The sequence below is a fragment of the Strigops habroptila genome, chromosome 13 (genome assembly GCF_004027225.2).
Source record: "Strigops habroptila isolate Jane chromosome 13, bStrHab1.2.pri, whole genome shotgun sequence".
NCBI classification, from domain to species: domain Eukaryota; kingdom Metazoa; phylum Chordata; class Aves; order Psittaciformes; family Psittacidae; genus Strigops; species Strigops habroptila.
This window is the reverse complement of record NC_044289.2, coordinates 14,676,998-14,698,216: the sequence shown is the minus strand read 5'-3', so window position 1 is coordinate 14,698,216 and position 21,219 is coordinate 14,676,998. Positions and strand designations below refer to the sequence as shown.

The window sequence follows — 21,219 nt, the reverse complement described above, 5'->3', positions numbered from 1 at the left end:
GGTGTGGCTTTGACCCACTGCTGTCCTTTTGGATGGCTCTGGGGCTGCTCAACCTCCCATCCTCGAGCTGGAGCCACGTTTGGGAAGGAGATATTTCCTTTCCAGAGCAAACCCAGCACTCAAACCTCCCCAGGCCGGGGATGCTGCAGTGGTGCAGACCCAGGGAAAACCTGCCAGGAACAGCCAAGGAATAACAATACTGACATTCCTGAACAAAGGAACTCTCTCTGGTCTCTCTCAAAACTACATTTTCTTGAGCTGTGTTTCCAGCTTGGCAAACGCCCTGCTTTTACTGCCATGACTTTCCATACAGCCGTGCCACAGGGAAGGAAGGAAACAAACCAAACCCAAAAAGCTGAGTTTTGTTTGCTTAAATAGTTATCTTCAATAAGAAGAACCAGTGCTCCTTTCTTTGAAAGGGAAGGAGAGGGAAGAAGGATGGGAAGGGGGAGAGAAATAGGAAAGCAGAGGTTGTTCTGGGTTAGGAACAGTGAAGAGGAATGGATGGTGTTGGATTTGTTTCACTGTGGAAGGCAGGAGCTGCCGGTGGAGATGTGTTAATCCTGGGCTCCAGGAGCCCATTCCTTGTGCTGTACAAAACCACATGGATATTCTATGTCTTCCAAGCCAGGCTGGACACAGGGGCTTGGAGCAACCTGCTCTAGTGGAAGGTGTCCCTGCCCGTGGCAGGGGTTGGAACTGGATGAGCTTTAAGGTCCCTTCAACACAAACCATTCCATGATTCCCTGTGCTTTTTTCCCAGTGGGCTTCTGCAGGAGGGGATGTAACAGCTACATCCATGTTCTCCCCTTCCCTGAGGTCTGTGAACTGAGGGTGCAGGATGCTCTGACTTTGGGGTGACAGGAGTGTGCTGTACCCCTGGTACCCCCCAACCAGCCTCCAAGTGCATCCTCATGTCCCCATCATCCCTTCCAGCAGCTTTAGAGACAGGGGAGCTGCAGGCTCGGGGCAGGGGGCTGCCTGCCCTCTGTGCCATCCAGCCCCCCGCATCCATTGGGAATGCCACCAGGCTGGAGCATGTAAACCTGACAAGTTTTTATCTGTACAGAGACACTTGTCAACCACCACCCCCCTCCCCAAACCCCCAATAAAAGCCAACAAAAAAGCGCATTTCAAATAAAAAGTAAAAAAAACCAAAATAATCCAACACTCGACCTCCCCCCACCCCAACCCCCCCCCAACCCAGCCCCCAACTGGGTCTCAGGTGGGAAACGGGGACGGGCCGTGTCCCCACGTGTGGTGGAGATGGAATAAAGTGACCTCTTCCAAACGGGATGCGGAGGGAGCCGGGCCCCGGGCGCGCTCCCGGCTCGCTCCAGCCAGGGACGGGGCAGGGGTTCAGTAGTACAGATGCCACCAGCCCTGGGGACAGTCCTGGAGGGTGGCCCAGACGCCAGGGTGATGGTTCATAGGTAAAAAGCTAAAAACTTAGGAGGGGGCCAGCAGGGAGGAGGCACCGAGACCACCTCCCCCCTTGGCTACTGTGTCCCCACCGGCGTCCCCGCGGCCATCGGGCGCCCTTAGGACTCCGAGGAGGAGTGGGAGACGCTCTGGAGCAGCGATTTGTATATGGCAGAGTTCAGGAAGCGAGGGTAGGAGTCTCTGTGCATGAGCGTGTAGATCTGGAGCTGCGCATCATCGAAGGTGTGCGAGGACGGCTCCTGCATCTTCCGGTTGATCACCTCCCGCACCCGCGAGTCCAGGCTCACCTGGGCAGAAACAGGGGGTGAGGGACACCCAGCGATGAGCCCCCAGCACCCACCCCTGTGCAAGCTCTTAAGGGAAAGCAGGAGAGAGACCCCCCCCCCTGCATCCTGCATCCAGCTCTGGGGCAACAACACCAGAGGGATGTGGAGCTGTTGGAGTGAGTGCAAAGGAGGGCACAGGGATGCTGCGAGGGCTGGAGCAGCTCTGCTCTGGAGCCAGGCTGAGAGAGCTGGGCTGGGGCAGCCTGGAGAAGAGAAGGCTCCTTAAGGGGAGACCTTAGAGCAGCTCCAGTGCCTAAAGGGGCTCCAGGAAACCTGGAGAGGGGCTTTGGACAAGGGCCTGTAGGGACAGGCCAAGGGGAATGGCTTTAACCTGACAGAGGGGAGATTGAGATGAGCTCTGAGGCAGAAGCTGTTCCCTGTGAGGGTGCTGAGGCGCTGGCACAGGGTGCCCAGAGAAGCTGTGGCTGCCCCATCCCTGGCAGTGTTCAAGGCCAGGTTGGACACAGGGGCTTGGAGCAACCTGCTCTAGTGGAAGGTGTCCCTGCCCGTGGCAGGGGTTGGAACTGGATGAGCTTTAAGGTCCCTTCAACCCAAACCAGTCTGTGATGCTATGAATTGGGTATCAATGCAGCACCATGGCGAGACATGGAAGACCACGATGTGCTCCAGACTACATCTGCACCACAGCCAGGGTGTTTGGGGGGAGCTGCAGAGAGTTTGCTGGGTCCTCCCCGTGTCCCATTGCTGTGCAGAAAGAGGGAGCTCAGGCTGCTCCCACCCTGGATGCCCCCATTCCAGGGATGCTCTGAGCTGGGATGCAGCGTCTCCTCGGCCCGCTGGTGCCCTCGTGAGGTTTCAGCCCCGCAGCACAACCCGGCCCCTGGGTCCCGCTGCCGGCAGCATCCCATGGGATGCTCTCACTGCCATCCATACACAAGCATGAAGCAACCCACCCCATCCCCAAATTGCTGCAGGGCTGGGCCAGAGCCCTCTCCCAGTGCCATGGTTTAGTGGGGGACTGAGGTAATGGTTGGACTTGATGATCTTAAAGGTCTTTTCCAAGCCAGTTGATGCTATGACTCTAAGGACCATCCCTCCCAGGCCTATTTGAGCCCTGCGGGAGCTCTGCCCCGTACCTCCTTGGGCGAGAGGATGGAGATGTAGTCCTCGTAGATCATCCTGGCCTTCTCGTCGATGGTGTGCTTGTTGCACTCGGCCTTGAGCTCCTCGCACGCCAGCCAGAAGAGCATGTTCTCCTCGCTGTACTCAGTCCGCAAGAACTCCCGGAAGACGTTGCGACCCGCCGGGCTCTTCATCAGCTTGTCAAAGGACTGTGCCCAGCCCCGCACCTCCTCCGGCGTGGGCTTGGCGCTGCCGGGTCCCCCCGGAGAGGGCAAAGGGACAGTGTTATGGCCACAGTGTTCCCCCCGTCCGATGGCTCATCTCTGAGCATCCCCGGCCCCATCCCAGAACCCCTGCGCCCATCCTGAGGCTGCTCCTGCTCAGGTTGTTATGGAGCTAATCGTACTCTTCTACTCTGCTCTCATGAGACCCCCCTTGCAGCACTGTGTGCAGTGCTGGTGTCCTCAACATAAGGATGTGGAGCTGCTGGAGCAAGTTCAGGGGAGGCCACAAGGATGATCAGGGGCTGGAGCAGCTCCTGTATGGAGACAGGCTGAGAAGGTTGGGAGAGGAGGAAGAGGAAGAGGAGAGGAAGAGGAGAAGAGAAGAGAAGAGAAGAGAAGAGAAGAGAAGAGAAGAGAAGAGAAGAGAAGAGAAGAGAAGAGAAGAGAAGAGAAGAGAAGAGAGAAGAGAAAGAGAAGAGAAGAGAAGAGAAGAGAAGAGAGAGAAGAGAAAGAGAAGAGAAGAGAGAGAAGAGAAGAGAAGAGAAGAGAAGAGAAGAGAAGAGAAGAGAAGAGAAGAGAAGAGAAAGAGGTGAGGAGAGGAAGAGAAGAGAGAAGAGAAGAGAGGAAGAGAAGAGAACAGAAGCGAAGCGAAGCTGCATGGAGACCTCAGAGCAGCTTCCAGTGTCTGAAGGGGGCTACAAGGATGCTGGAGAGGGACTCTTCAACAGCGACTGGAGTGATAGGACAAGGGGTGATGGGTTCAAACTGAAACAGGGGAGATTGAGATGAGCTCTTAAAGGGCAGAAGCTCTTCCCTATGAGGGTGCTGAGGCGCCGGCACAGACTTTTCCCAGAGAAGCTGTGGCTGCCCCATCCCTGGCAGTGTTCAAGGCCAGGTTGGACACAGGGGCTTGGAGCAACCTGCTCTAGTGGAAAGTGTCCCTGCCCGTGGCAGGGGGTTGGAACTGGATGAGCTTTAAGGGCATCTAGTTAGGAGGCTGCTCTTGGGGTCTGCCAGCTGAATATCCCAAGCTGAGACATATTCTGGTGCTGCCTTTGCACAAACCCAAAAAGAAGGAGCAAAAGCCCTTCCCTGCAGCTCTGAGCCAGGCAGGGATAGCCTGACATCAACCCATCATCGCTCACAGCTGGGGAGGAGGGAGCAGACACTCATTACCTGCTAAAGCAGGGCAGGAGCAATCACTGTCAGCATTAATTAGCACGTCTGACCCTGCTGGGCTGGGTGTGGAGGGTGCCCCAGGGGGTGGCTGCTCGGTGCAGTGTAACCACACTGTGTCCTGTGGTACATGGACACTGCTGCTGCCTCTGCAGCGCTGAACAGCCCGTCCCCTCCTCTCCCTCTGGATATAAGGTGCTCTCGGCAGTGAGTCTAAAGGGCAGGATGAGGCTCTGCCCTTGGGATGTGGCCTGAAAGCTCCTGAGGCTCTTGTGTGCTCAGTTTCCCTGTGCAAGAGCCCCAAGGGCCACTATTGCAGAGGGCTCCAGGCTCCCATTTCCTGCTGGGACTCAGGGACACGCTGCTGGAAGCAGCATCAGGAGCCCCTGAATCCTGGTGCTCTGATTCTGCTCCCCATGTGTGTGCCAGCAGGCAGGATGCGGGGCTGGGTTCCATGGATGGAGGCAGTGGGGACCATGCGGTGCCCCCCAACCCTGCGGCACTCACCAGGCTTCACAGTTTGGGATGGTCTCCAGTTTGGTCTCCCGGGACGCCCTCCACGCTCGCTCCCGGTCCTCGTTCCTAACAGGGGACATGGAAAGGTAGTCAGGGGCGTTGGGGACGCACCCGGACCCCGTATCGACCCCCCCTGACCACCAAACCTCCTCCATGGGCACCAGCACCCCAAATCCCACCTCCTCCCCAGCATCCTGCCCACCCCGGCTCCCTTGTGCCATTTCACCACCATCGTGCAAACGTGTTTCCTGTGCTCGGGCACCGCTGCACCGTGATGTGTGCCAGGGCCGTGCCGGTGTCCCCTGTCCCCCATCCCTCAGCCCGGCACAGCCAACTTCCCTCAGGCCCTCCAATTTTGGTGCCCAGGCTGACCACAGCGCTTCCTGCTTGCGACACCATCGCTCCTGCTCGCACAGAGTAGATGTGATGAGCAGAACCTCTCTGCTCATGTCAATCCTGGGGCTTGCTGAGCCCCGAAATGATTGGCAATGGTCACTGCTTGCTCCATGAGTGGGGTACAGGAGGGATTTCTATCCCATCCCTCCTCACAGGCTCTTGCAGAGATGGAGGAGGGACACAGGGAAGGGTTACCCTGCCCAGGGCAGCATCCTGGAAGGAGATGTTCAGGGCAGGATGCCTTCACTGCCTTGTAAATGCAAGGTAACGAGATGGGATCAGGCGAGATGAGGCCCCAAGGGCTCGGTGGGGGTTTGCATGGGGCTGACACTCCGGTGCTGAGGTTTGCACAGGGCTCAGCTTCAGGGTTTGCTGCTCCTCCAAGGTCAGTGCTCTCCGTGGCTGTAAAGCCCAAAGCTGCTGCAGAACCCAGAGCCATCAATCGAAGCAGGGAGATGCTGAGGATGGAGCGAGCAGATGGGCTCCAATCTGGGCTATCCAGAGCTGGGGATCCTCAGAGAGGATGGGAGATGCAGGCGAGTGGCTGGTTACATCCTTGGCTTTAGGCAGTACTTTGGCCTGGACTCTGCTCCCACTGCTCCAAGGCAGAGCTGCCCAGGAGGGCTCCAATGGACATGGACCATCCTCTCTGGGCAGGGCACTGCAGCCGTGAGAAGGCAGCTCATGCTGGGCAGGGACACGTAGCCCTTCTCCTGCCCTTCTCCTGCCCTGCCCTGCCTGAAACAGGCAGCAAACCCTCCTGCCCACACAGTGCTCAGCTCAGCTCAACTTGAACCCACCAGGGACAGCAACACACCCTGGCACCACGGTGCCCATCTGCTCCAAAACACCTTCACACCTTCCTAACCATTCTGCTCTCAGCTCCCAACCCAACACCAGCACGCAGCATCCCAGAGGCTCGGCTCGGCTCCATCCCAGCTGCCTGTGCTGTGGGTACCACAAGCTGCACCAAGGGCTGCAGAGCACCCAGGGATGGGGAGTGATGCAGGACCCCATCTCCCTCAACCCAGGCGCCTGCTCAGGCAGCAGCCACATCCAAGCACTCGGTGCTGCACAGAGGATGGAGGACCAGCAGCACACGGACAACCCTCACATCCCCCCTGCTCATGGCACATGGGACATGGGACCCCTGGATTTCGGGCAGTGCCGAGGTGGGTGCTCAGCAGCCCCACGGGAGCCTCGGCCGGGGCGGGCGGTGGGACGTACCATGAGCAACTGCAGCAGCAGCACCAGCAGAAGCAGCAGGCGTTGGGGCGGTGGTTGCTGGCGGGTTGCACCGTTGTCGGAGAAGTCTCATGCCGGGACATCGGAAGGGGTGTCTCTGCGGACGCGGGTCCTGCGTACTGCAATGGGCACACGGGGAGTGAGCAGGATCATCCCCGACCATGTGGAAGCACATGGAGCAGAACAAGAGACACCCCCCCCCCCCGCCGTGCAGTGACTTGCTGTGATTCAGTTTCGGCTCCCGCTTTGGCTCGGTCACCTCCTCACCTGCGTCCCAGCCTCATACACGGTGGACGGGGTTGGGTCGTGCTCCAGGGGCTCTTCTGCTGCTCTCGGCTCCTCCCAGCCCGCGGGTGAGCCCCCGGCTAAAGTCCCTGCGGCCTCCTGGATGGAGCCTGTGGGGAAGGAGAGGAGCGGCACCACGTTACCATCACCACTGGACCCCCGGCTGCTCCAAGCCCTGTGCAGGCAGCAAGCAAAGGCAGGCAGCGCAAGAGAAGGAAGTGAAAAGGAAAGGAGGAGGGGAAACGTGGTGGCAGATGCTCTGCCAGCCCCACGCTTCACCCAGCACCCCGTCCCATGCTTTGGTGGTGCTGCTGAGCCCTGCAGTGGGGCTGGGCAGGGTGCGAAGCTCAGCACCGGCCTCATGCCCCCCATCCATGCCCTGTGCTATGGGGAAACACCAATGGACACCCCCCCAGTGCCTTCAGGCGCAGGATGGGGAAGTCGGAGCCGCTCCACAGCATCATGTGAGTGGAAGGAAATGGGGGGTGAAGAGTTTTCACTCTTAGCTCCCAGAACTTGCCCTGTGCCAAGTCCAGTGCCCTGCACCACTGCAGAATGGTCCCCCTGCATTCACAGGCTGCCTGTCCCTACCAGCACCATTGGTCCAGTCCGGAACAGGGATGCTCCTGGGCAGGAGTGGTGCTGGGTACCAGGGCTCAGCACACACCTAGCGATGGTGAGGATGTGGTCATGGCCAGCTCTGCTTCCCAGGCAGCAATCAGGGTCCTTCCTCTGCTAGAAGGAAGGAGCAGGAGCAGGGGGGCAGCCCCATCTGCCTCAGCCCCAGCATCCCTGTGTCGAGCTGCCCCGGGTCCATCACTTCTGAGCCCTGCAGGGGAGATGGAGCCGGGACAGGGATGTCCCCAGAGCCCCCTTGAGCCCACGGTCCCTTGTCCCTGGTTTTGCCTTCCATGAGCTCCTGGCCTGGGCCCTCCCAACCCTCCCGCTGGCTCCCATCGCTCCCGCAGGAACGAAAAAGGACCGAGTCTGTGTTTCACTCCCAATTGTCCCTATTTATAGCCCCGGGTGCTGGCAGCGCGGCCGTGACCTTGTCACCGGCTCAGCAGCGGCTCTGCTCCCTGTCCCCCCGCGCTGCCCTCGGCTCCATCTGACCCACAGCTTCATTCCCAGCACTAATTACAGACACTGGGGATGAGCCTGCGGGAATGGGGCGAGCAGGAGGGAATCCTAAAGCTGGGAAAACCCTGCTTCCCCCCAGCCCATCCCGAAGCAAAGGCAGCCCTGGCGTGTGGAGCAGGCGGATGACAGAGGGACACGGATGTGGGGACAGCACATGGCATTGCTCCAAGGGGACTCCCAGGCTCTTTGCTTCTGCTTGGCCTTGCTCAGAGCAGACCCACAACATGGAATACCCGGGAGAGGCAGCAGGATGGAGCAGCATCACCCAAGGAAGGAGCATCCCTATCCCATGCATGTGGGGTGCACTCAGCACCCAGCCAGGAGGCAGGACCAGCTCCAGATTGGCACTAAAGGGCAATGCCACCACGCTGTGGATTTGCAGGGCTGGTTTCCCAGCCCCGTGCACCCCTCAACACCCCCATAGCACCCCACGACACGGCGGGGGCTGCAGGGGTGTTGCAGGGGCAGCGGATAAGGAAGTCCCGTTGGGTGGCGGAGGGAGGGCGACGGCGCACACGTGAGGCTGTGAAATGAGGAAGGGTGACACAAAGGGGATGTTTCCTCAGCAGAGAAAAGAGACGCCCCAAAAGCCGCCCGAACCCTTGTGTGAGCCTTTGCCATCACTGCCCAGTGACTGCAGTGGGAGTCCCCATGTGCCGGGTGTCCCCAGGCCCAGCTCATGTGCTCAGTGATGTCCCCACTGAGCATGGCACCACCTCATCCTCTCCCCAGATAGAGAGGGGACCCCCACGCAACCGGGCACCCCAGAATCGCTTTCAAAGGGAAACCTGCCCTTCCATTGGGCTGCTCCATCCCACCAGCCACACACAAAGCACCGTGTGCCCTGTGCACCCAGGGCAAAGCAGTCATCAGAATCACCCTGTGCCAGCCACGATGGGAGATGTGGGCAGCGGGGTCCCCACGCAGGCAAAACCAAGGGGATGGCAAGTACTGGCTTATGGGGATGCCACCCACCTTCCCTGAGCACCCTGGTGGGGATGATGCTCTGAGCAGCGTAGCATCCCCCTTCAGCCACAAACCAGCACCCACCCGGTGCGGGACACCCCAACACAACCCTGGGTGCCCACCAGACCCTGTGCCACGGCTGGAGGGGGGATCCAAGGGGAGATGCCACCGGCGCATCCATACCTGCAGCGCGGCCATCCCGTGGTGGCCGGTGCCAGCCAGGGTGACCCCGGCTGGCTCAGGGGCAGGGAGACGGGAGAGAAGAGAGAAAGAGAAACGCACCGAGCACATCCTCTCACAGGAAAGGGAGTGGTGAGGGAAGTGGCAAACGCAACCCAAGAGTTCAGGCCTTTTTTGGGAAAGCCCCGGCTGCAATCCTCACCCCGACGGGGCACAGCCAGTCCCACCAGCGGCGGAGCCAGGGCACCCTCGTGCTTCCCATCCCTTGGAGCCAGTGGCTTCCACAGGCATGAGGACAACTGAACCAGGGCTCGTGAGCCAGGCCTGGCACTGAGCACGGTGCCAGCTCAGAGATAGTTCGGGCACATCGGTGCTGGCACAACCCCATGGCCAAGCAAGCGGTGGCTTTGCCGAGGAGGGATGGGCAGATACATCCCTATGGTGGGCACAGGCTGGTCCCCAGCACCCACTGCTGGTTTCCACCACGCTGTGCCCCAGGCATCCCCAAGGGATGAGGATGGGCAGGGATGGAAGGGGTCAGCGCCCGGGGCCGGGCTGACTCAGAGCCTCACATGGTGCCTCCCAGCAGCATCGCCCCGGTGCCAGGGATGTGCCAGCCTGTGAAGCGCGGCTCCATGGGCCAAGAGTGACTCACAAACAAACTTGTTTGGGTTCCTTTCCTCTTCAGAAAAAGAGAGAGAAATCAAATGCCCAACCTCTGCTTCCTGATTAAATTTGCCCTTGGCACCGCTGCAGGCGGAGGGGTCCGGCCCTGGTGCTACATCAGTGACCGAAACCGGTTTGTGGTCTCTGCCAGAGTCTGCCCCTCGCTTACATGGGCTCACTGCGGGTGGAAAAGGGGAGAAAAGGGGAGGAAAAGGGAGAAAAGGGGAGAAAAAGGGAGAAAAAGGGAGGAAAAGGGAGAAATAAGGAGAAAGAGGAAGGGGGAATGCTGACATCCCCCTACACACTCCCCCAGGGCGCCTGGCTGTGGCATGTGCCCATTATCAGCCTGGCCCAGCGCCCCGCTTGGCGCAGCCACTTCCCTGTAGACACGGAGCTGTTATCACCTCCCTTCCCAACGCCACATGCCCCAGCACCCAAACACCAACGGGATCCCACTGCTGCTGTCCCCAGCCCACTCCATCCGGATGGAAACAGCCCTGTCACCCAAAAGTCACCCTCTGCTTCGGCAGCTCCTTCTGCCGGCACCCACCCTGCCATCGCCGCTCTGTTTCTCGGGTCACCTCATTTATTATCCAGGTGGTTTTCCAGGATTCCCTTTGTCCTGCTGTGCGGGATCAGCACCCAGAGCTGGAGGCTGCCACAGGGGAGCCCCCAGTACCCCCAGTTTGCTGGTCTTGGGGCACCCACCAGCACCCAGAATACTTTTACTCCTCATCCCTGGTATGAGCTCTCCACGCCAGGAGGGACCTTTTTGGGCCAAAACCAGGAGAGCAGCTTTGCTGCTCATCATACACATCCATAGGGATCGCTCAGCCAGAGGCAATGCAAAAGCCCCCCCGATGCTGATGGAGACCCCAACCCCGGACAAGCTGCCAGCACAGCCAAGCCCCTGCCACACGCCACCAATGCCCTGATGTGAACAGCACCAGATCTGGATCCAGCCCCTTTCCATGCCTTGGAGGAACTGCAAAACACCCTGCGAGACCGGCCACGCTGGATCAGTGCACGCAGAGCTCAGCAGCTCTGGCTGCCTGCACATCGCTGCTGGATTCTCCAGTGTCTCATAAGGGTTCAGCAGCTTCCCCACCTCCTCCTCCCTGCCCTTCTGCCCCTCCAACCTGTGCCAGATTTGGCTGAAACCAGCCACCGAGCACAACCAGCCCCAGCCCAGCCCCGCAGCAGCCTGTGTGGGTGACAGGGACTGGTGATGCTCTGCTGGGGTTACCCCATGGCAGACCCACAGCCTGCCCCAGCCACCTGCCTGCGCACAGGAAGCTTTAGGAGCTATATTTAGACCCGTCTTCCCCCCCTCCTTTTGCAATCTATTAGAGAAAGACTAAAGACATGAGGCTCAAGACCCCCCCAGCTCTGCTGAGCTCAACCCAATACCATGGGCTCCGGCCAGGTCGGGATCCCTCGATCACTGGGATGAGGGGGTGACAGTGCTCATGTGGCTGCAGCAGCCACATCCCCGACACCCATTCGAGCACGTGTCACTGATAACACCACAGATGTGCCCATGCACGTGGTGCAGGCGAGCGGGTGCCTTTGGGGAGCTCCTCTGCCCTGCAGTGATTTGTCTGCCATCCCCTGGGACTGGGAAGATGGGTCCTGGTGATGGGAACCGGGAGATGCTGCAGCGTGTCCCAACATCATCCTGGTCCTTCACACCAGGAGGTCCAACAGCCCCATGGGCACCTCTCCTGATGATGCTCGGGTCTGGACCAGCCACCTCCTCTGTGCCATGTCCTCTCCTCACCTCTATTTCTATACTGAGCATCCTTCAAGCCAAATCCCACCAAAAGGACCACAAGGACCTCTCCATCATCTGCTGCAAAGAGGTGAGTGGACCCACAGCTCTGTCCCAGCACAGCCACAATGGGCACAGCATTGCCAGCACCCACCCTCCGGCCTCTCTTGCACTGAAAGAGAGTTAATTATTTCATAGCATAAAAATAGCACCCGGCACAATCAGCTGGGGATTTAACAAGGCAAACCCTGACAATTATGTTTCTATTAGTAGACGTACCGCGGCGTTGTTAAGGCAAACTCCTGTTAAGCATTTGGTAATGATCCATGCGAAAGGAGAAGAAAGATCACGGTAATCAATACTCAGCAGGGGCTAAACCGCATGGATGGAGCCCAGCAGATGATGGGGGGAAGAAGAAAAGGAGGGATATGGCATTGGTGTGGCCGGGCTGAGAGCTGAGCCGTGTCAGTGGTGGGGTGCTCTGTGTTCATGGGGTGCTGCCAGCCCAGGAGCTGCTTGTGCCCATCCCAGTATGGGCAGCACTGCACCCCACTGGGGACCAGGGGGCAGAGGAGGGGGCATTAGTGGTAATTAGGGGTGGGGATGACAGGAAAACCGAGGATAAGACGATGCGGAATTGCCCCTTCTGAGGAAACAAGGAACCAGACAGAGAATCAACACAGGATCGGGATGAAAAGGAAGGGAAAAGTGGATCAAAGGGGTCACTCACTGCAGCTCCAAGCGCTCCCCAATGCAGCCAAGGGGTGATTTCCTCCCCAGCCCCAGCACGAAACCAAACCCCAGTGGCTGCATCCGGAGCCACCGGGCGGGCACAGGGAGGAGGTTTGGGAGCCTGTGGGTCTGGTGGGTCCGGCCGTGCCGAGGACAGGTCTGGCCCTGCTCCCTGCCCAGAGCACAGCCCCACGCAGCATTGATGTGGTCAGGGCAGGGCTGAGCCAGCAGCCGGCTCAACCAGTGATGGGACCAGACAGGCTGGGGCTACACCAACACTATGGCTGAGGACAAGGGGGACAACCCCCAAACGAGGCACCCCAGGCACATTTGCCCACCATGGTTTATGGTGTCGGCCCCACTGCCTGCACATGAATGCCTTTTGAGGTCTGGCTTCAGGTAGATGAAGGGCTGGGCTGTCCCCCTAGACCCAGTGCCACCACAGGTCCCTGGACCAGAGCTTGCAGAGCTGAGCTTTCACTTGTACCAGTAAGAAAACTTCCACATCAGACTTTGGTCCTTATGTTACAACAGTGATGGACTGTGGAATGAGTCCCACAGGAGACTGTCCTGCAGGAAAATACCCATGGCAAGGGGGATTTGGTGACCCAACGCCCTGTCCCAGCTCTGGAGCATCCCAAGGGACATGGGTAACCCTTGTGCTGTGGCCACAGCAGCATCACCAGCACCGGTGCAGCAGCGATGCTCTGCCCTGCCCCAGCCATGACAAGCAACAGGAGCTTTGTGAACAGCTCGTGTCCTCAGAGAGCGGGTGTGCTGGTTATTTAAACCCCAGCCAAAGGGGAAGGAGGACAGTGGGTTCAGCTCAGCATCCTGGGGAGGAAGGAAGCGCTTTCACCCCGTTGGGGTGGCCCCAGCCCTGGGGCAGTGCCGGGCAGCCGCTGCATCCCGCTCCGGCCGGGCATTGCTCTCAGACCGGGATGCCATTGGAGGCATTCCAGGCTCAGATCATGGTAGTGGCCCTCGCTGGGGATCTCAGTGAGATCCCCAAGGTCACAGGCCATGGAGATGCCCTTCGCTGAGCCCCCAGGGTGCTGCAGGGCTCGGCTCTGCCATGGGAGGACACAAGAGCTGGCCGCTGCTGTCACAGTGTCCCCAAATCCCCTTTGCGAGTTCTCTCCTCATGGTGAAACCCACACCAGATCCGCAGCAGCATCTTTCCTTGGTTTCTGTTGGCTTTCAAGGCTATAGCTTGAAGCTTTCCCTTCCTTTTCCGGGGTTCCTGCTAATGCCAATATGTACCTGTTTGCTCTTCTCCTGCCCTTTGCACTGAAACGCTGCTTGGGCATTCGCCTTCTGTGGGAGGAAACTGCTTAAGCCCGGGGTGGGTTCATGCTTGCAGGAGGGGGAGCAATGGGAAAACCCAAATCCTTAACCCCAAAACCCCTCTGCTGGCTCCCTGACCCCCTCTCTACTGAACCAGCAGTAACTCCAGCTCTGGGAATGGGCTGATATTGCACCCACAGCCTGCACCCAGAGCCACGGCCATGCGTGGGGACATTGGGGCTCCGCTCCCCCGATACCCACCCCATTGCTGCCCCGGAGCCTCCGCGGTGTTTCTGCCTCTGGAATGGGCAAGTGCTGACATGCAGTGTGGCAAAGCTGGGCCCCCAAACCCAGCGGATCTTCCCAGCCCGAGCAGAGAGCCCTCAGAAGGTCAAATGAGGCTGTTCCCAAGCGGTTAGAGAACTGGAAGGGCGGCTTGCTGCAGAACTCCACCATTCATTTTCCTGGTGTCAGGAAACCCCCTTTTTTCCATGTCTAAGGTGAATGTTAGAGCTGAACTTCAAATGATTTTGGTGTTTCCCTGCCTGTTGCTGCCCAAAAATAACAGGAATAAGTAATTCTCCGTGCTCCCAGAGAGCAGGTTCGCAGGAGGGTGAAGGTGGATCAAAACTCAGCGGTTGCTGCCTTGTTTTACACCAGCAAGAGCCAGTGTTTTGATTTCACTATAGTTTGACCGCAAAGCCACTGGTTCCTGTGTCCCCACGTCCCATGCAGCAGGCTGGGGGCTGCACAGGGGACTCACCCCATGCTCATGGACCAGCACAGCTCTCGCAGAGCGTGCACAGCTGGATTTAAGATGCTCCATCCCTAAGAAAAGTTATGGGTGTCCTGAAACTCCTGATGCTCGTGGCCCTGATCCAGCTGGACCAGGACAGTGATGGCTACTGCAGAGCAGCTTCCTGGTCTGTGCCGGGGCTGCTGGAGTCCCCATGAGCCAGCGGGTTCAGTTTCTTCCCCTCTTACGCCACAGAAGATGTCGGACACTCTTCCCCCATCCTGTCCTCCCCACGGGCAAAACCCATGTTATAACACATCAGGGATGAAAGTAACCAGAGATAAGCTCCAGCATCTTTTCTTCACCCCAGATTAAGAGGTAACTATGAAATAATGTATATAAACAACTGCCTTTAGATCCACCCCTCTCTGAACTGCTTTTGTAATGGAAATGCATAGAGAGATGTGCAGAGAATAAGGAACTGAGTAATAGGAAGTCTCGGCGAAGGCCGTGGGCACCGGCTCACCCGGAAGCTGCTGTTATTCCAGGCAAGAGCCCGAAGCGCTGAACCCCGAGTGGTGGCACAAAGGCGGCGCTGCCCGAGGCCCCGCTCTGCTTTTGGGGTGCTCAGGCATGGCCCAAGGGGTGGTGCATGGAAGCGGCCTGAGGAGGAGGAGAAGCTGGAAGGGGAAGGCAGGACACACCATGGGGTGGCTCGGGAGCGGTGCTAGCACCGAGCGTGGCTCCTGCCTCCTCCTGAGCTGACTTTCCAAGATGATTTTGTCCAGAGGATAAAGATTTTGGGGGGAAACAGAAGAGGAAAAGCCACAGCAGCTTGAGCTCGTGCTCTGCAGAGGCCGAGGAGTGATGTGGTGGCTGCTTTGCAGCTCCAGACCTGTTGCTCAGAGGGAAGAGCCCTGAGTTCACCTTTGCACAAGTCCAGTTGGAACTCAAGATGCTGTAGCTCAAGTCCAGCCTAAAAGTGAGACTGCAACTATGAGACCAGCAAAGATAGGAGAGGATGTGCTTCAAGGAGGCGCAGAGATGAACTGCTCCTGCACTGGGGCAGGCTCAGCATTCACTACTCTGCCAAGGTGTTTTCCTCCCTTACCCTCTCTGGTTTGAGTTGCATTATCCCATCATCTGCCTTCGCCTCCTTCTTTTCGCTTTTAATAACGATATCAAAACGGGCACCCGCGCCCTGATTGAAATATATTCATGTCACTAAATTCCTGCTTCTCCACTATAATCTTATTGAGGTGGAGTTTTGTTTAATTGCTGAAGAACACGACTGTATTTTGATTAGCAGCTTGAGTCATTTGTGGGGAAGGGCTGACGCGGAGGAGCTAAAATCCTTGTAGGGAAATCTGATGTGGCGCTTTCCCTCGGGAGTTATTCTGAAATATGTACCCACTGGGGCGACCCGTATTCCCAGAGAAAACGATATCCACTGGGATAGAGAACACAACGGGCTCCGCTCATCCGGCGTGATGGAGCGAGTGTCTCTATGGATGGGGATGGTGGAGGCGCATCCAGAGGGGAATGAACTCCCCTCGCAGCAGGGAAATCCCTCCCACTCACTTAACACTTTTTGTTTAGTTTCTTAAATAAGGCCATGGATCTGCGCCAGAGCAGCCTCATGGAAGCTGCGGGGAGAGGGAGCTTCCCGGGGGAACCTCCCCGTGCCCAGAGCCGTGATCCGCACGCGGAGCAGCTCCGGTGGCCGCGCCTGGCCCTCTCCATCCCTCATCCACAGGGACACGGCGCCAAGTCGCGGCATCCTGCCACGCTGCCCATGCGATGGGCTCGTGTTGGGCGACGCTCGGATGTCACGTCCCTATGGGGAGAGCCGTGTCCCGGACACCACCGAGCCAGGTCCCTCCACCAACCCTATGGCCATGCTGCTGCTGGAGGACCCGGTGGGGACCGGAGCCCACGGTCACCCTGACCTGAGACGACCTCCCCGAGCCTCGGTGCTCCCCAAGCCCCCGACAACCAGGTCAGGGCTCCCGATTGCTGCTGCTCTCCCGATGAGACACAGCACCGGGGCTCGGGGAGCTGCATGGGAAGGAGGGATCCTGGCCAAGTGAGGATGCTCCATTGCCGCCCTAGCACCCACCTGTGGGTGCAGAGGGAGCCGGGGAGGCCCCAGAGGGGGGAAATCCTCGCTGCAAGCTCCCCCCATGGGCTGGGCAAGCCCCGGCCCTGCGGCTGGAGGGTGCCCCCCTTCTTCCCCCTCCCTCCATCATCATCCTCCTCCTCCTCCTCCTCGCCGGAGCCCTGCCCTCCCGCGGGGTGATGCGGCGGGGAGGGCCCCCTCCCTGCTCGGTGCTCGGGGTCCCCCCCGCCCCGACGACTGATCCCCACGGAGCATCCCACTGCTCCCCCTTTTCCCTTCATCCCGCCCCCCCCCCAAAGCCCTCGCACATGGGGCTGGTGACAGGCAGCCGCCGGACGCACAGACACACAGACACAGCCAGACCTCTCCATCAGCCCCGGCGCTCGGAGCGTGGAAAAGGGAGGATGCACCGGGCGGGGAGGGGGGGGGGACACGGGCAAAGCGGGGTCCGTCCGGGGGGAGCGGCGGCCGCAGCGGGGAGGGCGCAGGGCGAGGGAGGGGGCAGCGGGCCCGGGTCTCCCCCCCGCCTCGCCCCGTCGCATCCCCGGTGCGGACCGCGGGGTACTCACGGGCCGGGCATCCGCGCAGCGCCGTCCGCAGCCCCCGGCGGCCCCCGGCTCCGCCGCTGCGCTGCTCCGGGCTGGGCACCGGAGGGAGAGGGAGAGGCAGCGGGAGCGGAGCGGAGCGGGGCGGCTGCACTGCGCACGCGTCCCCCGGCCCCTGCGATTGACTTCCTAAAGCAATTGCAGCTTTGGCACTTCCTCACGTCAAAACACACACACACAGACAGAGACAGACACACAGACACCGGGAGACCGGCACCGGCACCGGCGGCCGCTTCCTGCACCGAGCATCCGGCATCCAGCACCAGGCACCCAATACTGACACCCAGAACCAGGCACCCAACACTTGCATCCTGCATCAGCCCTACGCATCTTGTACTGGTACCCGGTACCAGCACCGGGGACCCAGAATTGGTACCCTGCATCAGCACCCAGCATCCAGTACCAGCATTAGGCACCTGCACCAGCACACAGTTCTACTACCAGAACCGGCACCAGCACCAGCACCAGGCATCCAACACTTGCACCCTGCATCAGCCCTATGCATCTTGTACTGGTACCCAGTACCAGGCACCCAGAATTGGCACCCTGCATAAGCAGCATGCACCCGGTATGGGCACCCTACATCAGCACCCAGTACCAGCCCTATGCACCCAGTTCTGGTACCGTGCACCAGCATCATGCACCCAATACTTGCACCCTGCATCAGCACCCAGTACCCAGTTTTGGCACTCTCCACCAGCACTGGAGGTCCTCTCTGTCCCTGCAGGGTCTTTACCCACCCTGGAGCATGGGGCAGGGCTCCCTGCAGAGCAATGTGTCCCCTGGGAGCTGCTTCCCAGCCCAGCATCCCTGCCCGGGAGCAGCTTTCCGTAAATCAGTGCCTTCTCTGCTATTATTTTTTTCTCAAAATGGGGGGATTATGCGTGGCTAAAAATAAAAGGCTGATAAAACTTTGGGAGAGAAAAGAGGCATAAAAATTTCATGATCTTGCCAGCCAGGGAAATTATCCCACTTTATTATTTAAAACCTCATTAAAACCCATTTCCCTGAGTGAGACAATGATCAAACCAGCGTCTCGTTCACTCCTCGAGACGTACGCTCTGCTGCGTGGGGGACGCGCTTCCAACAGGCCCCTACACATCCCTGCTCAGCTGAAAACACTACCCCGGCCCCCGCTGTGTGAGCAGCACCATGGGGCTGAGCCCCCATCCCTGCTGTGCCCCCTACTCTATCCAATACTCCATGTTTTCCACTTTTTACCCATCCAGCTTACTCTGGTGGGAGGTGCATGGTGCCTGCCCAAGGATCTCTGCAGGAGAAGCAGGGTCCTTCCTCCACTTCCAACATTCCCAGATCCTCAGAGCAGCTCCAGTGGCTGCCAGCCTGCTCCCTCCCACCGTGCCCTCCCATTTGCTTTAACGCTTCATTTCACTGGAAGCTCACAAATGCCCATGGAGGCTCCCACATCTTCAGGAATTGCTTTGTAGTGTGTGGTTGGGATTTAGAGAAACCCCTGTGAACATTCAGGGTTGTGACTCCTGGGGGTTCTGGAGCCAGACTGTCCCTTTGATGGTGAAAAGGTGATGAGTGGTTTAAAAGAGGCCACCTTCTAAAAAGAAAGTGTGGATTGGGAGAATCCACTTCTCACCCAGGGAAGCTGTGGCTGCCCCATCCCTGGCAGTGTCCAAGGCCAGGTTGGACACAGGGTCTTGGAGCAACCTGCTCTAGTGGAAGGTTGGAAGAGGGCTGGAACTGGATGAGCTTTAAGGTCCCTTCCAACCCAAACCACTGTGGGATTCTGTGATTCTATGGAAATATTTGGAGCTCCCAAAGCCCCTGCAAAGCAGTGAATAGCCCAACTCACAGCAGTTCGTGCTCACAATGCCACAGCTTGGCCTAGACAAATACACACCTCTTCGAATACACACACTGAGGGGAGGGAAACGCATCTTTTCCAGCGATTGGAAGTGTTGCTACATAGCCGGGAACGCTGCTCCCGCTCGGCTTCCAGCTGGGCACGCTGCTTCCCACGGTGCCAGCCCTGCTGCGCAGCGGGGATGGATGCAGGACCCCTGGGAAGGTCGGGTCGCATCCTGCCCGTGCCAGGTGACACCAGGCAGGGATGCAGCAGCATCCCTATTGCGACCCGTTCCTGCGCTACACGGGGACACCCCGGCTCCGGGCCCCCTCCTGCACCCCCCGGCTCGCTCCCACCCCGGCCCGTTCCAGCCCCCGCCGCCCCCCGCCCGCCGCTGCAGTAGCGGGGCCCGCCCGCAGGTGCCGCCCGAGGCCGCCGGGAGCGGCCGGTCCCGGCCCCGCTCGGCCCCGCAGGGGGCTCGCTGCGGGCTGCGCGCCCGGTCCCGGAGCACCCGCGCCCCGGCCCGTGCGGCGCTGACCCGCTGCGGCCCGCGCGGGACCCGACGGGCATCCCCGAGGGGAGATGAGTGCCTGGGTTTGATAGAACCATAGAACCCCAGGCTGGTTTGGGTTGGAAAGGACCTTAAAGCTCCTCCAGCTCCAACCCCTGCCACAAGCAGGGACACCTTCCACTAGAGCAGGTTGCTCCAAGCCCCTGTGTCCAACCTGGCCTTGAACACTGCCAGGGATGGGGCAGCCGCAGCTTCTCTGGGCACCCTGTGCCAGCGCCTCAGCACCCTCACAGGACAAGCCCTTTTCAAGGGCCTTTTCTCTGGTTCTCTGATGGTGTTGCCATAAGACAGTGCTGGGTGAGTGAAGGTGAACCTGCAAAGCTTGTTTTACTCCTTGAGGAGAAGAACTCCCGTAACTCCAGGCAGGATGCTGGGGAGAAGAAAGCTTCTTTTGATGAATATGTGAGAGGAGTCAGCCTGTGTCAGCACGGAGGTGCAGCAAGGCTCCCAACGGGTCTGCGAAGCACCATTTGATGCAGAAACCCTGTCAGCACTTGCTCAACACCCATCTGCAAAGCACTCTGCAGTGTCCATCCACCTCACTGAAGCAGGGAGAGAGCTGATCCCTCATTTCTTGTGGGATCAGCTTGTGTGCTCCTTGAGAGGCTGGCAGGTAATGAAACTGGATGCATGAGGGTTGCTGAGATGTTCTGCTTTAGCAAAGCCTCTTTCTCTGCTGGGCCCTTTCCAAGCAGCAGAACATGGTTTGACTGGAGTGACCAGAAGAGATGCATCTGGGACTGGAGTGCTGAGGAAGCAACAGCATTGGAGCTCCCACAGCCTGAGTGGGAGCTACAGGAGAAGCAAGTCTCAGCTGTCACCCGCAGGAAGCGCTTGTCAGAGCTGAGATTGTAAAGGTCGAGTTGTTTCTGTCCCTGAACATGCATCTCCTGTCTGCTGAGGGCAGCCTGAGGCCACGGCGAGGCGATGCTCACCTCCAGATGATGCTCACCAAGAGCTGGCATGGGTGGGTGCAGGAGGCAGAGGCCAAGGCACATCCTGTGTGTCTCCAGCGCAGAGCTGTCTCTGCAGAGTACCTGGTTTGAGCTATGCAGCACCATCACAGCTCATTTATTCCCTTTTGAGAAGCCCCTGAGCACCCTTTGTAGCCTTTTTACTCCTTTAAGCCCTCAGAGCTTCCCAGGGAATGTCAGAGCCACATTTCCCATGCTGAGCTCTACCTTAGCTATAAGCTGCGCTGCACGGAGCATATCTCCTGGCTCCCCGTGACTGCTCACGTGCTGACTTAAGAGTCATTCTGGTTGGGGTCACTTTGCCCACAGGGGCCTGAAGTGTCCAGATTGTCTCTCCTGTACTCGAGCTTCAAGATAAAGCAACAACTTGAAGTTCTGGAGGGTGGCTCTCCACAGAGCAAAGTTTAAGAGGCGGTTTTGCACTACCAGGAAGAGCACAAGTATAAATTCAATCACATTTAGGGGGAAAAGGGTAGATTATTTTGATTTCCTAATGTAACAGAGCTTATGCAATCACACTGTATATCAGCATACTCATGTTCTTCCAAATTCCTTTCTTTAATAGTTATTAACCCTTTGGCCAGTTTTATCAGAGGCTGACAGAGGTATAAGAGCTCAGTTCTGCGCTTACAAACTGCTGGGTAAAGAATGACCCTTGCCAGGGCTGTGACTGTGAGAAAGACCAATGCACGCTGTCAGCCCTTATTAGACACTAGAGACTCCACACAGAGCTGACATGTGATTGATGCCCGAACCGTGGGAAAAGCTTTGCCCAGGGTTTGTGCCCTCTCGAGCACCCAGGTCGGTCCCCCAAGAGACGCCAAGAAAGCCAGACTGTACATTCTGCAGCTCAAAGAGCTGTTTGTTTGCTTTCCAGTGCCAAGCGGGTAGGGAGAAGGAGCTCAGCAGGAGCCGTAGCCAAAGGGCTAGTGCTGGTGTGTGAGGATGGGGCTAAGAGC

The 21,219-nt window shown here is 58.8% G+C and overlaps 1 protein-coding gene across 2 annotated transcripts; it reads right to left on the bottom strand.

The window, feature by feature from the left end:
- Positions 1–1,041: 1,041 nt before the first annotated feature.
- RGS19 (regulator of G protein signaling 19) lies at positions 1,042–17,029 on the bottom strand. Of its 2 annotated transcripts, none has more exons than XM_030502822.1 (6): positions 16,861–17,029; positions 6,677–6,804; positions 6,392–6,528; positions 4,760–4,834; positions 2,867–3,101; positions 1,042–1,730 (listed from the first exon to the last, which is right to left on the bottom strand). In XM_030502822.1, exons 3-6 carry the CDS (start codon positions 6,490–6,492, stop codon positions 1,542–1,544), a joined length of 600 nt encoding a protein of 199 aa, XP_030358682.1. In that variant the 5' UTR covers positions 6,493–6,528; positions 6,677–6,804; positions 16,861–17,029; the 3' UTR covers positions 1,042–1,541. The 2 variants fall into 2 exon arrangements, with proteins under 2 accessions (XP_030358682.1, XP_030358683.1); XM_030502823.1 differs by lacking the exon at positions 16,861–17,029 and adding an exon at positions 8,984–9,246.
- Positions 17,030–21,219: the final 4,190 nt, after the last annotated feature.

Bases quoted from the DNA above. Each gene is read 5' to 3' on its own strand.
- RGS19 (XM_030502822.1), bottom strand. From the start codon at position 6,492: ATGTCCCGGCATGAGACTTCTCCGACAACGGTGCAACCCGCCAGCAAC. The intron at 4,835-6,391 runs GTACGTCCCACC...GTCCCCTGTTAG, and splicing joins TGCTGCTGCAGTTGCTCATG to GAACGAGGACCGGGAGCGAG. The intron at 3,102-4,759 runs GTGAGTGCCGCA...GGGACCCGGCAG, and splicing joins ATCCCAAACTGTGAAGCCTG to CGCCAAGCCCACGCCGGAGG.